The following is a 22,180-nucleotide window of genomic DNA, read 5'->3' on the forward strand; positions in this document are numbered from 1 at the left end:
TACGACCCAATTTCATTCTTGCATCTCCAACAATGTGGATTTGCCCCTTCATACATTTTGGCCAGTTTGTGGGGAGTGAGGTGCCAACGGTAAAACATTTTCATGTTGTTTTCCCGCAGGCTGTAACATGCAGTAAATCTCATGTCTTCTGCCCACAACTTTTCCCACTGCTCCATCTGAATGTTATATCCGAAGTCCTGGGCCCACCTGATCATTACTGCCTTGGTCTGTTCCTCTTTTGTTTCCCATTCCAGGAGGTAATCATATAGTAAGGATACTTTTTTCTTTTTTGTTCTTATTAGGTTCATTTCAAATTTAGATGTTTCCATTGCCAATCCTTGTTTTATATCTGTTCCGAATTTTTGGTTTAATTGAAAATATTGCAGCCACTCTGTTAGATTATTTTTGATCTCCTCGTATTTTTTCAATATTGGTTTTCCTTCTTTAATTTCTAATACTTCTCTATAGGTAGGCCAATTACTTCTCATGTTCTTTCTTTTCACCGCACTGGCTTCAATTGGTGATGTCCAAAGCGGAATTTTCGGTTCTAATATGTTTTTATATTGTACCCAGATTTTATACGGGGATTTCCTTACTATATGATTTTAAAAACCCCTGTGCGCCTTGACCTTTCCATATATTAAATAGGAGTGCCACCCGAATCTTGCGTCGTGGCCTTCCAGATCCAATATATCCATTCTTTTTAATTTAATCCACTCCCCCAGCCAGACGAGTCCGGCAGCTGCATGGTACATTTCCAAATCAGGTAATGCAAATCCACCCCTTGTTCTTTTATCTATTAAGAGTTGGTGCTTAATTCTGGGTTTCTTCCCACTCCACACAAATTTAGCTATCTCCTTTTTCCATTCCTTAAAACACTTAGATCCTCCTAGAATTGGGATAGCTTGAAATAAGAACATCATTTTGGGTAGGACGTTCATCTTTATAGCCGACACTCTTCCCCATAAAGATAAATGCAATTTATTCCATACTTCCATGTTTTTTTTTATCTCTTTCCATGCCCTATCATAATTGTCTTCATATAAATTTAGGTTGTTGTTTGATATCCAAATTCCCAAATATTTTCCTTTGTTTGTTATCTCCAATCCTGTTTCATCCTGTAATTCTTTTTTCTCCTCCTTTGTCATATTTTTGGTTATCATTTTGGTTTTTTGGTAATTTATTTTCATTCCCATTATTTTTCCAAATTCCGTGATTGTGTCTATAACCACTGGGATACTCTCTATGGGGTCCTGCGTTGTTACTATTATGTCATCGGCAAACGCCCTTGTTTTATATACCCTCTCACCAACTCTTATTCCTTTTATATTGTCTTTATTCCTAATTTCTTGTAATAGGGGTTCTAATGCTAGTATGAAAAGCAGGGGCGACACTGGGCAGCCCTGCCTTGTTCCTTTAGCGATTTCGATTTTATCTGATACATTACCGTTTATTAATAACCTTGCCGACTGTCTGTTGTATATAGCTCCTATTCCTTTTCTGTACCTCTCCCCGATGTTCATTATTTCCAATTGCTTCTTTATATATCGCCAAGAGACATTGTCAAATGCCTTTTCTGCGTCCAGAAGTAGCAGTGCCGCCTTTCTTTCATTGTTTACTTCCAGGAGTTCGATTATATCTATAATATTTCTTGTGTTGTCTGCTATACTTCTCCCTGGAAGGAAACCTGCCTGGTCTGGATGTATGATCTCCTGTATTGCCTCTTTGAGTCTATTTGCAAGAATATTTGCAAATATTTTGTAGTCGCTATTAAGAAGCGAAATTGGTCTAAAGTTAGACATTAATTCTAAATCTCCTCCCTGTTTGGGGATAAGGGTTATGTATGCCTCGGTCCAAGAATCGGGTATCACTCCACTCTCTAGGGCTTTATTCATAATATCTTTAAGTGGTGTTGTTAGTGTTTCTGCCAAGCTCTTATAGTATTCCGATGGGGGGGCCATCGGGGCCTGGTGACTTACCCGTCTTCAGTTTTTGTATTGCTCTTATTATTTCTGTTTCCGATATTGGGGCGTTTAGCTTTTGTAGTTCCTCCTCTCCTATGTCAGGTATTTTATGTTGTTGTAGATACTCTTCTATTTGTTCTTCCTTCTCTGTATCTTTTTTATAAAGATTCTCATAGTATTTCACAAATTTTTTGATTATTAATATAGGGTCATCTATAAGTTTTTCTCCCACTTTTATTCTGTTTATTTGTTTACCAATTTCTCTCTTTTTCAGCTGCCACGCTAAATATTTTCCGGGCTTATTTGCAAATTCAAAATTATTTTGTTTATTCCATCTCACCTTTTTCTCTATTTCCTGTTCTAATTTTCTTTCATATTCTGTTTGCAGGAGTTTTATTTCTTTTCTTATATTTTCGGGGTTTGATCTTTTTAACAGCTCTCTTTCTTTTTTCTTTATTTCTTCAAGTAAATTTTCTTTTTCTTTTTCTTTTTTCCGCTTTTCTTCTATACTTTGCTTTATAAAAAAGCCCCTCATGACCGCTTTTCCTGCGTCCCAGATCATACTTATATTATCATTTCCCTTTTTATTTATCTCAAAATAGTTTTCTAATTCTTTTCTTGCTCCCTCCACAATCTTTTCATTCTTTAATAGTGACTCATCTAGTTTCCATCTCCTTAATCTTGAGACCCATTTTGGTTTTATTTTTAACACAACTGGATTGTGATCTGAGATTACTTTGGGGAGTATTGACACTTCAGCTACTCTTGTTATTAATTCCTTAGATATCCATACCATGTCAATTCTGCTGGATGTTTTCCTGACCTCTGAATAGAAGGTGTAGTCTCTTTCCTCCCCATGTTTATACCTCCAGGAGTCTATTAAGTCCAGAGTTTCCGTTAGATTTGTGAAAACTATTGGGACCTTCCCTTGATTTTTGGTTTTCTCTGACCTGTCTAATTGTGGATTAATCACCCCGTTAAAGTCTCCCAGAACAATCAACTTGTCCCCCATATATTCCATTAATTTTGTTTCTACTTTTTTATAAAAAGCCGTTTTCTTCTCATTTGGTGCATAGAGCCCCATTATTATAAAATCTTCCCCCTGTTGTGTTATTTTGACTATTAACATTCTTCCATTTATATCAGAGTATATTAATTTTGGTTCTAGAGTTGGTCTAATATACATTACTACTCCCCTTTTTCTTGTTTGGTCTGCTGCAATGAACTCATTTCCTAGTTTCGCGTTGATCAGTACCCTTTTATGTTCCTTATTTACGTGCATTTCTTGCAGGCACACAATGTCATTTTTTTGTTTACATAATATGTGTTCTATTTTATTCCTTTTCTTTTTATCATTTAAGCCATTCACGTTCCACGTCAATATTTTTAAAAACATCTTTATTAAATCAAATTTTTAAAACATAAACAACTGGATAGTTTTCCTGGCTTCTAGTTCTTTTAATCTGGGTCTTGCTTTTCTTCGCTCTGTCTTTATTCACTTTCCTCGTCTTCTTCCTGATCTGTGTGTCTTTGTTTTGCATTTTCTGGGCCGGGCTCTCTTTCTGCTATCTGTCTGTCACCCCCAAAATCGTTTCTATATGTTCTTAGGAATTTTTCTGCATCCTCTAACCTTTCTATTCTTTTCCTTATTCCTTTGAAGGTAAAGGTAATCCCTTCCGGGATTTCCCATTTATAGTATATTCCTTTCGAGTTCAGGGCGTTTACCAGGAAGTGGTATTTTTCCCTCTTTTTAAGTATGCGTGGCGGGATCTCCTTTAGTATTATGATTTCCTCTCCTTCTATTTTCAATGGATTTTTCCTTCTATTTCGAAGCATCATATTTCTGATTTTGTTTGATGTTAATGTGATTAGGCAGTCCCCAGGCCATCTGTTGGCTTTTGCCTTTTTAGAATTTACTCTAAATATACTTTCTGTGTTTTCCATCATTTTTTCCTCACTTATTCCTATCCATTTCGCCAGTGGCACTATTATTAATTTTTGTATATCTTCTTCCTGTTTTTCTGGCACTCCCCTTAATCTGAGAATCCTTTCCTTGGCTTGCATCTGTAAGATCGACAGTGCATCCCATGTCGCTTCTTGTTTTATCTTGAACTCCTCATTTTCCTTCCTGATCTTTTCACTTTCTTTTTTATGCTCTCTGTACTCTCTGGTTGATTTCTTTGATGCTTCCTCTAACTGTGAAATTTTTGTTTTGAGTTCCTCTACCTCTTTTTTCATTTCTTTATTTTCCTCTATTACTTCTTTCATTTGGGACTCTAATTCTTTTATTGAATTTGCATTGTCCTCTGTTTTTGTATCCATTTTATCAAATTTTTCCTCCAGACTCTTCACTTTCTCATTCAGGTCACTTTTCATTTCTGTAAATTCCCTCCTCATTTCCCCTATGTCCCCCCTTAGGCTCAAGATGAGCTCTCTCAGATCCATTTCGTGGTCCTGTCCCGAATTTCTCCTTGTCTGATTATTTAGGGAGCCTGAGTTGTATTTTTTATTCTGGGTCATGGTGGATAACTTATTCCGTATTTCTGTCTACCAAAGTAGATATCTCCCACAGTCTCCCCTTTTGTATTAATTCACCTCTTCTCCCACTTTTAGCAATTATCTCTAGGCCCTCTTCTTTCTCCCTTTCTTTCCTTATGAAGAGGGAAGGAAAAAAGAAAGAGAGAGAAGGAAAAAGAAAAAAAAGAAAAAGGGGGGAGAGGAGGAAGAAGGAAGGAGGGGGAAAAAAAGCAAGAAGGAGGAAAGACCACTTTCCCACTTTCCAAATTATTTGTTATGTATTGCTGCTTTCCCCAATTTAGACCAATTTAAACCAATTTGAACCTCCCTCCCTCCCAGAGAGGAAGCTATAACAACTATAACAACAGTATCGGTAGAGTAATATCAACAGAGAAGTAAAAATAATAATATCAGTATAGTGGGAGCAGCAATATCAGCAGAGCTGTCAATAATATTCCATCATAATGGAAGGTACTTTTGTTCGAAGCTCCAGATGGAAAAACACAGCCCCCTTTCCCCTTCTTCAATAAAAGGGAGAATAAAAGTCAGTTTGCTTCGGTTCTTATATTCCTTTCCTGCAGTGTCTTCTTTCCACCTTTCCTTTCTTTTTCTTTTTCTTTTTTTCTGTCCGTTGTTGTCTGCTCTGGGCTGGAGTTTACCTTTCTTGTGAGTCTATTCTTTGACCTCTTGGCGTCGCTATCACTCACTCACGTCAGTCTCTCTTTCTCCTCCTCTCTCTCCTCCCGCTTTGCAGTGCTATGCACTCCGTCGTCTTCCTTCCTGGTTGCTAATCAGCCCAGCCCAGCTCAGAAGCACGCTACTCCATTTTTCTGTTCTTACTCATTAATTACACATAAAGGTATTGTCCATTTAATTCAAGATTTGGAGGTTGGAGTTTAAGATTCAGTGTCTCTCCTCTTTTGTTTTTTCTTTAAGTTCCCTCCGCCTCCTCTCTTTCCTTTCTTTAGATTGGCTTTATTAACTACTCAGTTTCTCAGTTGCTCAGTGTTCCTTATTTAAAATCTGTCGCAATGTCTCTTTTCTATTCTCCCCTTTTCTTGTTAACGTTTGTGGGAGAATCCCCGCAGTGGTAGCTTTTGTATAATTAGAAGGGCTTCCTTTGTTTTCTCCCTTCTAGTCCCCGATATGTACTTCACCGGCGCCTTTTCCTTAGGGTGGGGTGTGTGGGCTTATTATGCAGAGCTGCATTCAGCGTCTGTATTTTTCTTTTCCGCTCCCCCTCTCCTTATTTCTTTCTATTGGCTTGTCTTTGTCCTTTGGGGTTGTTGTGTTGGATATCCCCCCGCTTTGCTCCCTCGGACTTTGGGGCTTGCTTGCCTTGGGTCGTTCTTAGCCTAGCGCCACGAGTCCCCCCCGTCGTCTCACCTCGTCGGAGATGTAGGCTTCAGGGGTTTCTCCTCTGGTCGCGCTGCAGGCTATTGTTTGCCCTGGTTCACCCCAGGGCTTTTTAGGGGGTCGCTTAGCCTCGCGTTGCCCCTAGACCCCTTAGGCAGCTGCTTTGAACATGGGCGAGCGCGAGGAAACAGGAAGTCCCTGAAGTTCTGCTCCTTTTCCTTGTAGTCTTGGTTTATTAATGAGATCAGGTGGTAGGATTCTACTTTGAGGCTATCTTTCGATGGTTTTGGGTCCAGGTTTTGGGGATGGGCCCCCCTTTCATGGTGTCATTAAATAAGCGTGTCATGTCGGGCATCAGGGATTCTTGTGAAGCCGTCTGGGCCTGGGGCTTTGTGTGGTTTCAAGTTTTTGAGGACCGTGTCTATTTCCTCAGGGGTGATAAGACTGTACATGAATTCCTGTTCCTCATCAGTTAAGGTAGGGATGGTCAGTCCTGTTAGGAATTTTCTGATTTCCTTCTCAGGTGGGCTGTGGGAGGCGTATAGGTTGGAGTAAAATTCTGCGAATTCTGAGGTTATTTCTTTGGGGGAGAATGTTATGTTGCCGTCTTTTTTGGTGATGCAGTGAATTCTTGTTTTGAGTGCTTTTTTCCTACATCTATTTGCTAATAGTCTGGAGTTTCCCCCTCCATGTTCACAGAAGCGCTGTTTAGAATATAAAATGTCGGTCATTGTTTTGTTGATTTCTTTTTTAAAAAAATTTAAAAATACCTTTATTAAATTTTAAACAAATTTAAAACAAAACATCCATATAGATTGCAAACAAAAATAAACAAACAAACAACAATACAAATTCAGACAGATTCAGTTTTGTTGATTTCTAGGGAGTCTATTTCTCTTCTTTTTTGTTCTATAAGTTGACGTAGGTTTTTTTAGATTCTGTTTGTTTGTATCGTGATGAAAGGGCGGAGATGTCTTGTTCTATTTTGTTGCTTTTTGAAGAGGTTTGTTTTTTAAGGAGTGCTTTCTCTTTTATGCAAGCTCCTCTGGTAACCGCTTTCATTGCGTCCCATAAGAGGGGGTTGTTATATTTTCTACATAATTTTCCTTAAAGGAGTTTTGGAGAGTTTTTCTGAGACTTTCCCTGATTTGTTTGTTTGTAGTTAGGGTGGGACTGAAGGACCATTATGGGATGGTTTGTGTTCCTTCTCCTATTTTAACAGAGACTTCTACTGGGCCGTGTTCTGTGATTTTGATGTTGCCTATGTTTGTTGATTCCACTAAAGGGATCAGACCCTGTGTGAGCAGAATGCTGTCCAGTCTGGACACTGTACCCATGGCGTCTGGATTGGAATGTGTGGCTGGTGTCTCCCGGGTTATGGTCACCCCACATGTCGTATAGAGCCCTGTTTTTAAACATTTTTAGTAACTTGTAAGAGTCCCTAGTTGTTGCGGTTTTTTTTCTTGAGGAGGGTTGCCCGTGGGTTTTTCAGGGATATGCCTTTCATATTTAGGTGGAGGTCACCTCCTATGGTGGCGCTGTGGGTTAAACCACAGTCTAGGGCTTGCTGATCAGAAGGTCGGCGGTTCAAATCCCTGCAACAGGGTGAGCTCCCGTTGCTCGGTCCCAGCTCCTGCCCACCTAGCAGTTCGAAAGCACGTCAAAGTGCAAGTAGATCAATAGGTTCCACTCTGGTGGGAAGGTAAACGGCGTTTCCGTGCGCTGCTCTGGTTCGCCAGAAGCGGCTCAGTCATGCTGGCCGACATGACCCGGAAGCTGTCTGTGGACAAACGCCGGCTCCCTCGGCCTATAGAGCAAGATGAGCGCCGCAACCCCAGAGTCTGACACGACTGCACCTGGTGGTCAAGGGCCCCTATACCTTTACCACCTCCTATGATTGCTTCCCCTTCAGAGGAGAGGAACTTAGAATCATAGAGTTGGTAGAGACCACAAGGGCCATCCAGTCCAACCCCCTGCCAAGCAGGAAACACCATCAAAGCATTCCTGACATATGCCTGTCAAGCCTCTGCTTAAAGACCTCCAAAGGAGACCCCACCACACTCCTTGGCAGCAAATTCCACTGTCGAACAGCTCTTACTGTCAGGAAGTTCTTCCTAATGTTTAGATGGAATCTTCTATCTCGTAGCTTGAATCCATTGCTCCGTGTCCACTTCTCTGGAGCAGCAGAAAACAACCTCTCACCCTCTTCTATATGATATCCTTTTATATATTTGAATCATATCACCCCTTAATCTTCTCTTCTCCAGGCTAAACATACCCAGCTCCCTAAGCCGTTCCTCATAAGGCATCGTTTCCAGGCCTTTGACCATTTTGGTTGCCCTCTTCTGGACACGTTCCAGCTTGTCAGTATCCTTCTTGAACTGTGGTGCCCAGAACTGGACACAGTACTCCAGGTGAGGTCTGACCAGAGCAGAATACAGTGGTACTATTACTTCCCTTGATCTAGATGCTATACTCCTATTGATGCATCCCAGAATTGCATTGGCTTTTCTAGCTGCTGCATCACACTGTTGATTCATGTCAAGTTTCTGGTCTACCAAGACTCCTAGATCCTTTTCACATGTACTGCTCTCAAACCAGGTGTCACCCATCCTGTATTTGTGCCTTTCATTATTATTTTTTGCCCAAGTGTAGTACTTTACATTTCTCCCTGTTAAAATTCATCTTGTTTACTTTGGCCTAGTTCTCTAATCTGTTAAGGTCATTTTGAAGTGTGATCCTGTCCTCTGAGGTATTAGCTACCCCTCCCAATTTGGTGTCATCTGCAAACTTGCTCAGGATGCCCTCAAGCCCATCATCCAATCATTGATAAAGATGTTGAATAAGACTGGGCCCAAAGAGAACCCTGTGGCACCCCTCTAGTCACTTCTCTCCAGGATGAAGAGGAGCCATTGATGAGCACCCTTTGGGTTTGGTCAGGCAGCCAGTTAAAGATCCACTGAATGGTAGCATTGTTTAGCCCGCATTTTACCAGCTTCTTTTTTTTTAAATATATTTTTTATTGATTTTACAGATTACAAAAAGAGACATATATAAAAGAAACACTTTCATAAACAAATTTCCCACCTTCTTTCCACCCCCCCTCCCATGGGCCCTCCCCTGCCACAGGAGTATCCCATGCAGGCAGGCAGTTGAAGATGTTCCATTTTGTAGATGAGTTTATGTCCCCCCCTCCCCCACCCACCCAGAGTCCCCCCCTGCCACCAGAGAACTCCAGGAGCAGAAAGCAGAGAGACAACCACCCAGCAATCCAAAAAGAAAAAAGCTACACTAAAAGAAAAAAGAGAAAAAATTTCAAAAGAAGAATAATAAAAAAGAAAAAAGACAAAAAACAATAATAAAAACAATCTTTTTCAAATTTACATTGATAAACCATATTTTGTGGGCTTCCCCTACCTCCCCCCTTTCCCAGTTTTCATCCCTTTACTATCCTCTTTAACAGTTTCCATATCTATAAACAACTTACTTTTCCTCTTCATAAAATTTTTAAACTTAGCTAATACCATTTTCTCTGAATCTCTTAATCCTTATAATTCATTATCCAATTTTTCTTCCCTTGCCTAATTTTTCCCCCCTCAATAGACTTCTTAAAATTTTAAATCCCTAAACTTCTTTTATTTTAACTTTTCCCATAATTAACTCTTACACTCTAAAAAATCCCAATATAACCTTTCTTCCCCAAATTCCGACTACCTCCCTCCAATCCAGCAAGTTCCGTAATCAACAATCCTAATTTGCTCTTGATAATCCGTCCTAATAATTACACTCCCATTTTTCCTTCATCCCACCCCCTTTTTCCAATGTTTTGTCCCCCAGATATCCATGGGGCCCCCCTGAGTTTCTCCCCTTCTTAAGTTATTCATGTCCTTCTCCTTGTGGGAAATCTGTAATTCCATTGGTTCCTGTCGTTCCCTCCTCAAAGGAGGGGTACTCCGCTTCTCTTTTTGTAAAGCAATATCAACTTTTTCCTTGTGGTGTGCTTCATTTTGTGTTGTATTGTCCCAGTCATCATCGTTGTTCTCTTCGTGCTCCACGTCAGAGTCCACCTCATTGACCAGATCATCCAAATTGCTGTCGCTATCATTGTCGCTATCTTCCTCCTCCATTTCCATTTCAATATCCTCATCATCTGAAAAATCATATTCAGCAATCACCGTCTGAAATTGCTGCTTTAGTTCTTGCTGTTGAATCTCATCTCGGCATAGTCCTATTTTTAGTTCCCACATGGCTGTCAAAACAATCCGCTGGAACTCAGGCGAGTAGCTTTTTGTTGACATAGTTCCGTCTTGTCAAGGTCACTGCTTATCGTGTGGGGTGGAAAATGGTCGCTGCTTATTTTCCCAGTCTCAGCAAAATAGTTGCATTTTCCAATTCCAGATTCACAAAGGTCCAAACCAACATTTCACAATTCAAACATTTCAAAAGCATATACTCCTAGCTTCTTGAGAGTCTAAATAAAGTAAAACTCATCTATAAATCCTCGTCAGCTCGCTGGGTTGTCTGGGCTGCCGGCTCCCGGGGAAACAAAAGGTTTTCCTCTTTCTTTTTCATCATTCTGCAGAGAATCGTCCTTCTCCCCTTTTACCCTGCATCCAGGGGAGGACCTTTTATGTCTTTTGAGGATGCCTTTTAAACATTCAGTTCAGGTTCCGGTTTCCGCCTGCAGGAATGGCGGACCTGTTTTCCATCTCTCTGACCTTCGTAAGGAATTTGGCGGTTGCTAGGGGAGTAAATGGCAACCCCCTACCCTCTCCGGGGGTTACGGAGAGGGGCCGCTGGCCCGCGATGCCCCCAGACCCACTCCGACTGTTTTTGGAGTGGGGGGAGCTTGGGCTGAGCACTTACGACGGCCAGGACTCCCGGACGCTAATCTGCATGGCGGGGATTTCCATGGTTAAAGAAGATAATTAGGCTTAAATCTATGGACATACTTCAGAAGGAGGGGAAGAAGCGCTGTTTACTGCTGAGAATTTTATGCTGCTGAGCGAGAGGAGTCAAAGAATGTACGGCATCTGGAAGAAGGATTGATGGGGACGGAGCGATAAGGGAAGCAAGTTTTTATTTTTTCTTCATATTGTTGCCTCGTATCTTCCCGGACGCGATGTCCTGGCTTGTTTGGAGTGAAAGAGAAGCAAAAGACTGTGTGAGTTGAACTCTATAGCTGTTGTTACTGAGCATATTTCTTAAAGATGTGAAGTTGCCGATGAGAAAAGCCCCCCCCTAGTCAGACGGAAGGAGTTCTGGACGCGTTCGGAGGATTTATGAGCTGTGACGCACTTTAAATTGGAGCAGCGACCTGAAGCTAAGTTCAGCTATAGGGCAAGGAGATCCATTAATTTACCAAGAGTTCATGGTTGGATGTTTGGGTCTCCTGCCTGAAAAAGCTGTAAATTCTATAAAGATAAATAAATCGTAAATCTTCATGGCTATGAGAGAAAATGAAAGTGATTTGAGCCTTTTAAGATGGCGCTGCTACTCCGTCGCAACAGGGAGCTCCACTAAGAAGATTTATGGGGAGGCTGGACTGATTAACTCACACAGGAGAAAGAACATCTGTGAAACTTCGTTTGACATTTATCTCAGCAGCTGGAACAATCGGATGAAAGTGGAAAACATCTAGGTGACTGTAAGGGGAAGATTTGGAATATTATGAGCTTGGAGGACGATTTGAACTTTAGAAATAAGACGGCAGTGGACAGTTGCGAGGAATTCCCAATTTCTTGAAGCATGGGAACCCAAAAATAAATTATTTAGATGATTTGGCATAACATTCGGTTTGATTGATATATATATGTGTATAATTTGAAATATTGAAATGTGATATAATTGGTTTTAATTGGAAAATTAATAAAAATATTTTTTTTAAAAAAAATAAACATTCAGTTCATGGCTTCGGGTATTTATTTTACTGTTCCTTAGCTACCGGTGGGAGGGGGTGGCTTCCGTTTTATTTCCCTCTCTCCCAAATCCAAATTAGTCCAGATTAATATTCAAAACAATCCAAATTTGAGAGCTTACTTACAGTCTTAACTTCTAATTCTTTCTTTTGGAAGAATCCAGCGCTCTCCGCCTCCGGCTCGGAGCTTCTCCCCGCTAGAGCGACGATGGTGCTCAAAATGGCCCCCGCGACTTCGACCCTTCTCACTCCGGCGCTCTTACTAGGGCAGCCGGACGGTTGGGGAGTCCGGTTTTGGGCTCTGCCGAGAAGTTTTGCCCCCGGGACGCCCGACCCGGGGTTCTATGGGATGCAGCGTTGCTCTCGCTGCCCTCCCTCCTCTAGCAAAGACGGGCTGTCTCGGAGCGAGACAAAGACCCCGCCGATCGGCGCTGGCGCTGGACTGGAAGCCCCTACCAGCTTCTTTACAAGAATATCTTGGGGCACCTTGTCAAAGGCCTTGCTGAAATCAAGATAGGCTACATCCACAGCGTTCCCTTCATCTACCAGGCTTGTAATTCTGTCAAAAAATGAGATCAGATTAGTCTGACATGACCTATTTTTCAGAAACCCATGCTGACTTTTAGTGATCACAGCGTTCCTTTCTAGGTGCTCACAGACCGTTTGCTTAATGATCTGATCTAGAATCTTTCCCGGTGTTGATGTCAGGCTGACTGGGCGGTAATTGTTTGGGTCCTCTCTTTCCCCCTTTTTGAAAATAGGGACAACATTTGCCCTCCAGTCTGCTGGGACATCGCCTGTTCTCCAGGAATTCTCAAAGATTACTGCCAGTGGTTCTAAAATCACCTCTGCCAGTTCTTTTAATACTCTTGGATGTAGTTCGTTTGGCCCTGGAGACTTGAATACATCTAAACTAGCCAAGTATTCTTGTACTACCTCCTTCCTTGTTCTGGGCTGTGTTTCCCATTCTGAATCATCTGCTTCATATTCTTCAGGTCGGGCATTGTTTTCTTTTTTTGGAGAAGACTGAGGCAAAGAAGGCATTGAGGAGTTCGGCCCTTTCTCTGTCCCCTGTTCGCATTTCACCATCTTCTCCTCTAAGTGACCCCACTGTTTCCTTGTTCTTCCTTTTGCTACGGACATACCCATAAAAGCCCTTTTTGTTGCTTTTAACCTCTCTAGCAAGCTTGAGTTCATTCTGTGCTTTAGCTTTTCTGACTTTGTCTCTACACGTGCTGGCTATTTGTTTGAATTTCTCTCTGGTGATTTCCCCCTTTTTCCATTTTTTGTACATATCTCTTTTAAATCATAACTCAGTTAAAGGTTCTTTAGATAGCCACTGGATGATTTCAACCCAAATGGCATACAATTGAAGCAATACCTTCCCCACGGAGTATTAAATGTGCACGACAACGCTGACTTTTCATCTAACTTCACTTGCCAATAACCATCCTTTTCATCCACTATTGTAAAGAATCTTTTACCAGCTAAGGAACTTAATACATCATCAATTGTGGGGATAGTATAGTAATGTCTACTGATTGCCTTGTTTAGATCACGAGGATCAAGGCATACACACAGTTTTCCACCCCCCACCCCCCGTAATCACCAAACTACTCACCCACTCAGTAGGGCACTCTACTTTGGAAATTACTTTAGCTTCTTCCATCTGGCCTAAGGTCTCTTTCAGTCTATCTAAAACTCTATACGGCACTTTTCTACAAGCATGAACTACAGGGGAAACACTAGGATCCACCTCTATGTGGTAGGAGCCTTCAAATTCTCCCAGCCCCTCAAAGACATCAGAATACATTGTCACTAACTGCTCTTATGACACCACTTCTGGTAGTTGCACATTATCAACTCTACATATCAAGTTCAAAGCCTCACAAGCCACCCTTCCCAATAATGGAATGGTTGATCAGTAACATAAAATCTCCTTCTGGTGGTGCTGGTCTCAAGAACAATTGTGCCCAAAGGCGCTATCCGTGTCCCTCCATAGGCCATCAATGCTGTCTTTGTCTTGGCCAGACTCTTCTTCCCTGGGACCTTATCATATATTTCAACCGGCAGAACATTTGTCTCAGCTCCAGTATCAAGCTTAAACTGCACCTTCAATCCTCTCAAAAAAAATGTCAGCAAACCATCCTGGAGGCTGTGCAGCTATAGTGTCCATTTCCTGAGATAGCACTCCTATAAACAGGCTGTGTAAGTCCATATCATGAACTTGGCGACTTCTTTGATCTTTGGCAACTCCAGTTGTAGATGCCTTACACATTCTGGCGAAATGGTTTTTCTTGCCACATTTATAACAAACCTTTCCTAATGCCAGACATTTATGAAACTTATGTGTGCTCCCACACTGAAGACATCCTTTATATCCACCATAGTCTTGTCTCTGCCCCAAACATGAGTTCACATTCCCAAGAGTCTGTACTGGGACTTCAAAGTTCTCTCTTATCTCTGCAGTTTCATTGAGGTGTTTCATCATAGTAGACATCTCACTGAGCTGGTTTGCTGTTACTTGTTCTATTTGACAAGTCTCTACAGCCTTTTCGAGAGTAAGGTCAGACTCCTTTAACAACTTCTGCTGCAACCTCTCCGGTGCACTAAACACAAGTTTATCTCTGACCAACTCATTAAATGCCGAACCAAACTCACACCTGCCAGCTCTTAATTTAAGTTCAGTTACAAAACGTTCAACAGTGTCCCCCACCTTCCAAGGATGATTTTAAAAAAAATACCTTTCAAATATCACATTTTTTCGTGGAGTGCAGTACTTTTGAAATTCTTCCATAACCTCGTCCACAGTATGTGGTTCATCATCAGGAAAACTAAATGTCTCATAAATCTGTACCGCCTCTTCTCCCACACAATTCAACAAAACAGCAACCTGCCTCTTTGCCGAAAAGCGATCAGCTCCAGAAGCCGTCAAATACACACAAAAAGCTTGCTCCCATCGTCTCCAATTCTCTGCTAGGTTTCCTTGGAGCACAAGAGGACACGGGGGTCAAAAAGAATCCATCTTCTGACACCATGTAATGTCTCCAGGAAACCCTGGACTTTGGCAGTGAGGAAGCAATGCTGCTAAAACAGTCTTTACTAAACTGCAGTCATAGTTTATTAGTTTATTAAAGAGTTACACACACCCTGTGCCAACTGCCATAACTGTCACATACATCACAGCCCCCCTGGCTTCTTTAGGCACCTTCCATGTTTCCGTCTCATTGGTATTGCCTGAAGTTGTGCTTTTAATATATCCCTTTTAACAGATAGGTAGCCGTGTTGGTCTGAGTCGAAGCAAAATAAAAAAATTCCTTCAGTAGCACCTTAAAGACCAACTAAGTTTATATTTTGGTATGAGCTTTCGTGTGCATGCACACTTCTTCAGATACACTAGTATATGTTTCTAGTGTATCTGAAGAAGTGTGCATGCACACGAAAGCTCATACCAAAATATAAACTTAGTTGGTCTTTAAGGTGCTACTGAAGGAATTTTTTTATTTCCCTTTTAACAAACTCCCAACCACCATGAACTCCCTTCCCTTTTAGTATTTCTGTCCATGGGATTTCACCCAGCGTTTCCCTAAGTTTTCTGAAGTCGGCTTTCTTAAAGTCTAGAATTTGAGTCTTAGTATGCTTGGTTGCTCCTTTCCGCTGTATAATAAACTCCAGGAGAGCATGGTCACTCCCACCTAATGATCCTGCCACTTTTACCCCACCTTCCAGGTTGTCAACATCCTTCTTAAATTGTGGTGCCCAGAATTGGACACAGTATTCCAGGTGGGGTCTGAGCCATGGGCATAGCCAAGGCAGGGTAGAGAGGGCAACTGCCCCCAAAGCAATAAAAATGCATAGCTAACTGAGGTTGTGCCCCTCTGCTAACAAAAATCCTTGCTACACCCATGGGTCTGACTAAGGCAGAATAGTGTGCGACTATTGCTTCCTTTGATCTGGGCACAAGATTTCTGTTGATGCAGCTCGGAAGAGCATTTGATTTTTTTGCTGCTGCATCACTCTGTGAACTCATGTGAAGCTTGTGGTCTCCTAAGACTCATACAGTAGATCCTTTTCACGTGTACTATTAGTAAGCCAGATGTTTCTTGTTACAATAATTTTAAGGTCATATATAAAAATAATTAAATGTTCATAACTGTATATATAAACCACATGTCTGAAACCTCACAGATTAGGTCCTGAACAAATTGACCTCAAATATTTCTCTGCAAGGTCAAAGTGGGAAACCTCCCCATTGTCTCTTCCTCACATATCTACTGGTAGTCCTCACAAATCCTGTCTTAAGGGCACATTCAAGATATGAGCAGGGTGTGAGCCTGTGGCCTAGATTCAGGAATTAAATAGTTATAATAACAAAAGAGTGGCCAAAACCCAGATAATGCAACCAGGTAACTTGCCAGACAGGAGATAAAAAGCGCACTTATATTTCTATTGTAGACCGCCTTTTCTGTGATGTATGTATGATGTTTCTGGGGGTGGTCCTGGACTCCAGGGCGGGCAATTTAAAATGTCTATATAAGGGCAGGCACACCTTTGTTCTGGGTCCTCCTCCTTTCTCCTGCCTGGGAGGGGAGCACCCCCTTGCAACAGCTTTAATAAAGATCAGGCTTACTAGCTGCTTTGCTTCTCAATTTTCTCTGGTTGGTCTCTGTTATTTTCTCCTACTGATAGAGAACTTACAAAAGGACTCTATATGAGCTCTTGGGTACCCCATAAGAGAAAAGGAGCAGTTTTTCTTCTTCTTCTATCACCCTCATCTTATATTTGTGTAGTTTGTTCTTCCTGCCTAAGTGCAGAACTTTACATTTGTCCCTCTTGAAATTCATTTTGTTAGTTTTGGCCCAGTTAAGATCTGTTAAGGTCATATTGAACCCAGATTCTGTCTTCTGAGGCTTTAGCCACTGCTCCCAATTTGGTGTCAACCCCACAGAGGTTGTCTCTAATAACTCCCCCCACCCCTGCCCCCCAGAGAAGCAAACAAGAAAAGCTGCTGTTCCCCATCTTGTAATGCAGTCACTTAGTAGAGGGAAATGTCTGAGATAAATCACAAGTTCCCCAAACTGTGTGGGAATTCTAACCTCTGGAGCAGAAGTGGAGAACCATTTCAGGTCAGGGAGCCGCCACCACTCATGTGCAATCATCTGGGGCTGCATAATGCTGGTAGGTTTGGGTTGAGGCTGGAGAGGACCCAAGTCATTTTGCAGATACACAACAAACGTTCATTTTGTGGGGAGAGGAAAGGTCACCCTTGTTAATCCCTCTTTTGGGGATGGAATGTACACAACTGTCACTCTCCTTAACATTTAGAATTAAACAGCCCCTCTGGCTTGTGTTTGCTGGGTGTTTATTTTCCCAACTTGGCAACAAGCTTGATTTTTAATATGCCTGGAGGCTGAAGGAACACAGGGCTTTTAGGTGCACATTTTAGTTTCTCCAGAAAGCAAAACTGCAGTTGCCAAATCTGCAGCATTTTGGGGGGTGGGTGGGCCCTTAATCTCTGATAATCAGTTCCAATTCTTATTTGTCTAAACTAATCAATAGCCTCTTTCCTAACAAAGGGCATTGGTACCGGTAATTATTTGGAGAAGTTGTAGTAATTAGCTGTGGGTGTGTAAAGACAATGAAAGCACAACGCTGGGTGGTGGTGCAAATCATTCTAAGGAAGACAAGGGAAAACTGAGAGGGGTACTGCCTGTGTGATAGCTCTTCTTGTCTTGGAATCTGGAGACAGCCCTAGCAGCAGTGGCAGAAACAGTGGAAGCAGAGAAGCAGTGGGGTGTAGTGCTTAGCGCATCAGACTAGGACTGGGCCAGGTTCAAATCCTCGCTTGGCCATGAAACTCTTTGGACTGTCTTCCCAACCCTGAGATCCTCTGTTGTTGAATTGCAATGCCCTCTCACCCCAGAGCATTTGCCAGACCAGCTGGGGCTGATGTGAGTCCAGAACATCTGGAAGGCCCCCAAGGCTGTCCTTTTGCATCATGGCTGTGTCATGAGCAGCAGTCCAGAGCAAGTCATGAGCTTGGAGTTAGGACCAAAGACCAACCAAGAACAGAGGACAGGACCAAAGACCATAACCAGAAACACAAGGAACACAACACCTCAAGTATTTACCACCTAAATCTACCACAGAGGCCTGCCAGTTTCTAGGAATTCTGAACTTCTTGGTGCAATTTTGCCCTGCCTATCTAATGTTACTGGCCCACTCTGCCAGCTGTTAAAACTGAACAATGCATTTGTCTGGGGCCTGCGTCAGGAATGCTCCTTTAAAATGACCAAAGAGTGGTGCCTATTCTTTTGACATTGCCCCACAGAAAAAGACTATTGTCTCCACAGGTGCCTCACCTTACATTTTAGGAGCTGTACTGCTGCTGTGCCAGGAGGATGGGCACATCCAGCCAGTTGTCTTTGCCTTGAAGACCCTATTCTGAACCAGCCTCTGATATAAAGTTGCAGGAGATTTGGAGAGCTCAGCAGACAAATCCCATTTCGTGTAAGAGATGACACAGCACAGTAAGGGAGGGTGGCCTGAAAAACGCTTGCTTGACAGCCCTCATAGCTGGAAACCCCTTAACCTTGAAGAAACCCTTTAGCCAGAAGGTAAAAGTTAAGGTGTGAGGCCTCCAATCAATGATTACCCAGCCCTGTGATAAAATCAGCCTGTTGCTCCATGGCCCAACAAGGACATTTGGGCTCAGCTGTGCTACCTGTGGTCCTGAACCCACATCTTCATCTCTCTCCAAGATGCTGTCTTTGCCTACTCTTGCTGTTCATCCCTCTCTGGGTGACCACGATGTGGCAACCTCCCACTTCCCTGGGCATCATGCCACCTTAGCAGTCAGCATCTCCATGGATTATGACACTTTTTTTCTTTAAAAATGTTTAGGGGTACTCTCATTTTGACTCAAGAAAACAATTTTATAGTTCAAATCAGGAAAAATACAGTAAATGGACAAAAGTACAAAGATTCACAAAATGTTTAGGGGTATGTGTACCCCTGCGTCCCCCCAGAAAAAAGCAGTGGACACAGGTGTTCTGATCATGTGGTGGCCCAATGCACTCAGGTGAAGTGACTTCTTTTCAGGTGCCCATGCACCCACTCTGTGGATGTTGTGGGTGGGGCCAGCAGTGGGGCCCCCTCCGCCTCCACATGAGTATATGTGAAGAGGGCTTCTGAGCATGATGAGAGTGGTTCGAAAGCACGCCCCACAGACTATAGCTAGTGTGTGTGAAAGCCACTTTCACTGCCTCTCCCCTTAGAATGCCTCTCTAGATTCAGTATCCTTGTCAGCAGGGGAAGCATCTCTGAGCTTGTTACTCTGTACAAGTACCACAAGAGGCAGCTTGGTGTAGTGGTTAGAGGGTTGGACTTGGGAGAGCAAGGTTCAAATCCCTGCTCAGCCATGAAGCTCAATGGGCGATTTTGGACCTTGGGTGGTATCCAATGTCATTGTTCTCTAGTGCAAGAATTTACATTGGTGAAATGGAACTTGCTCCCCTTTCTCTCCTCCATGCCCATCTCAAATCTGCTCTGGAGGGTTGGGAGCCCCCGCCCCAAGCAGGTTTACAGGAATCACGTGGGGGGGGGAGAATGGGGTGTGTTCCATCACACAAGGAGAAATCCTTGTGCTAACAGAGCTAGTGACTTAGCACTACTTTGGATGCAAGCCACAGTCCCACAGCCTAGCCTACCTCACAGGGTTGTTGATCAAACAGTAAAGGGGAAAGCATTGTAACCACTTTGACCACTTCCGAGCAAAAAACACCCATACTTATTTCTGATCTTATGTAAGATAAAAGCAGTACAGCAAACCCCCCCCCCGGGGGGGGGAAAGGATGACAGAAGGTCCAAGCAGGGGTGCAGTGCAGACCAAAGGCCACAACAATTGACAGAAAGGCTCCGTGGCTTCCAGGCAAGCAGATGGTCCTCTGGAGGACCAAAAGGACAGCAAGCTCGGGGTTGTTTTCTTTTCTTTTTCTTTTTATAAATAATTTTTATTGATTTTCACATATAGGGGGGGAATTAAACAAAAAGAAAAATACAAAAATACAGAACAATATAATCACATCTTGTTTCTTCAAACTTCTTCACTTCCCCTTTTTACCGCCCTTTAATAATTAACTCATACCATTTCCACTCTTAAGTAGACATCAAAAAATTACATCTTAACTCCCATTTCATATCTTATCCTATATAATAAAGTCCCTGTGTCTCTGCGTCCAGATTCCGTGTGTCCCGTTTTCCGCGCTAATGCGCATGTGCCCCAGGGACACAGGGATTGGACGCAGAGACAATATCTTGGTTGCGCGCCCAGGACACTCTCATGCGGCCCGGAGGCTATGCTAGCGGGCCACTCCCAGCGCTGGCCTCCATGGGCGCCTAGAGCAGCGTTTCTCAACCGCTGTTCCGCAGCACACTAGTGTGCCGCGAGACACTGGCTGGTGTGCCGCAACGTGTGGCGACGAGAAGTGCGATTTGCATTGTCACGTGCCTGGCGGCCGCCAATAGTCACCACTGAACCGCCGGAAAGGAAGCCGGCCGGGTCACGACGCGGGGCGAGCGCAGCTCTCAACAGCCACCACCACGGGAGGGTGGTTTTAGACAAACTTAAAGAAGCTGGCTGGATGAGCTCAACCTGAAACTTGCTGAGCAAAGGATTGTGCTGGCAGAGAAATCAGCGGCTTGTGAAGCCTTATTACAGGAGATTGCAACCAACACAGCAATTGGCAAGTGTTTCTTACAGTCATAATTATATAGTCAATATAGGGCGGCACAGAGCTAAATTTTTTAACTTTTTTAATGGTGGTGTGCCTCGTGATTTTTTTCATGGAACAAGTGTGCCTTGGCCAAAAAAAGGTTGAGAAACACTGGCCTAGAGGATCCCCTCCCCCTCCCACCACCGTCACCCCGGCTTCAGCCCCGCAACAGCCATGGGCGCCCCCGGAGCCACCTTCGTCACCAGCCTCCGTTGTTCTGGTGAAGGAAGGAGGCGGTGGCGGCGGTAACAGCAGCAGCGGGAGCAGCCCGGGCCAAGCCTGCCTCACCTTCCCTGGCCTCTGCCCGTCCTGAGCTCCTCGCCCTCAGGGGGCCGGCCTCCATGGGCAGCGACGGAGGAGCCCGTGAGAGGAGCGACGAGGCCGCGGCCTTCCCTCCCTCTCTGCGCTCAGCTGCGGGGCACGACGGGAGAGCGAGTTTGTTTACTTGTGTTCCTGGCGCGCCCCGCGGCCGAGCGCAGAGAGAGAGAGGGAAGGCCGCGGCCCCGCTGCTCCTCTCACATATCCTCTAGCGCCCATTTTCTAAACAGGCTGAACGACACTAGTTCATACATAATTCTTATTCATTTTGTATAGAAGAGTGAAGAAAAAGTAGAAAGGAAAAACCCACAAAAATAGTAAAAAGACATAATCATATTTTTTTCAATTTCTAATCTAAGCATTTCGGACTTCCTCATTCCCCCTTCTTGAGTTCCTTATTGTTCACTAATTATTGCAGTTTCCAAATCTAAAATTACATTCTTTCTTCCAATTTGTAACTTCTTTTTAACCATTTACCCTTCATACTTCTCTTTACCTTTATTACCCAACATTCTCTACCCTTTTACCCAAAAATATTCAAGATTAATTTTCAAAATCTCTCCCCCCCTTTTAATTCCCACCCTCGAAAGTAAATCTACCCCCTTTCCTTGGAATCGGTGTCTCCAGAGATTTCAGCCAGCTCTTTGATGCTTTCCGAGTTCAAACTGTGTTTTATCAACCTGTAAAAATTACTTCAATTCCTCTTCACCCCACTCCTGCTCTGTCCCAACCTAAATTTTGCTCAACCCTTCCCCCCTGCTGTATTCCCAACATTTTATTTTCAATCTCATTCTCTTTCTGCCCCCCTCCTGCTTCCTTCTCCCCCTCTCTCACTGGGGTAACAACCTTTTTGTTTTCCCCCCTTTTGAGGGACTTTTGAATCAAAACCCTTCCCTGTTCCACCCCTCCCACCGGTGAAACAGTGATTTCTTCTTCATCCTCTTCTGTCTCAGAAATCAGTTCTGTTGGTTCAGCAATCTGCTCTCCCGTAATTGTTGCGTTTCCTTCAGAGTTACGGTTCTCCTCTGCCATTTCCAGAATTTTCCCTGAAGTCATATCACAGCATGCGTCTTCTTCTAATCCTTCCTCTTCTTCCTTTTCTTCCTCACTAAATTCATGTGGATTGTCTATTTCAAAGTTCGGTTCTATTAATTCATCAATCCTCTCATCCATACTTGTTACAGCTCCTTTAGGATTACGGATCTCCTCTGTCATTTCCAAAATTGTTGTCAAAATCAAGTCCCACTGTGTAGCATTCTTCTCACAGTCCAGAACCTTCTCTTGCAACCTGTTGGTGCTCTCCGCCTCCATAATTGTGGCAGGCAGGAAGTGGT

The 22,180-nt window shown here is 43.1% G+C and overlaps 1 protein-coding gene across 1 annotated transcript; it reads right to left on the bottom strand.

Annotated features, from left to right (window-relative positions):
• Positions 1-2,405: 2,405 nt before the first annotated feature.
• On the bottom strand, positions 2,406-5,971 carry LOC132591496 (uncharacterized). The gene has a single exon (XM_088664428.1). The coding sequence runs from the start codon at positions 4,482-4,484 to the stop codon at positions 3,456-3,458; it is 1,029 nt and encodes a 342-aa protein (XP_088520554.1). The 5' UTR covers positions 4,485-5,971; the 3' UTR covers positions 2,406-3,455.
• Between the last annotated feature and the right edge of the window lie 16,209 nt (positions 5,972-22,180).

Source organism: Zootoca vivipara, chromosome Z2 (assembly GCF_965207765.1).
Source record: "Zootoca vivipara chromosome Z2, rZooViv2.hap1.1, whole genome shotgun sequence".
Lineage (NCBI taxonomy): Eukaryota > Metazoa > Chordata > Lepidosauria > Squamata > Lacertidae > Zootoca > Zootoca vivipara.

Bases quoted from the DNA above. Each gene is read 5' to 3' on its own strand.
- LOC132591496 (XM_088664428.1), bottom strand. From the start codon at position 4,484: ATGACCCAGAATAAAAAATACAACTCAGGCTCCCTAAATAATCAGACA.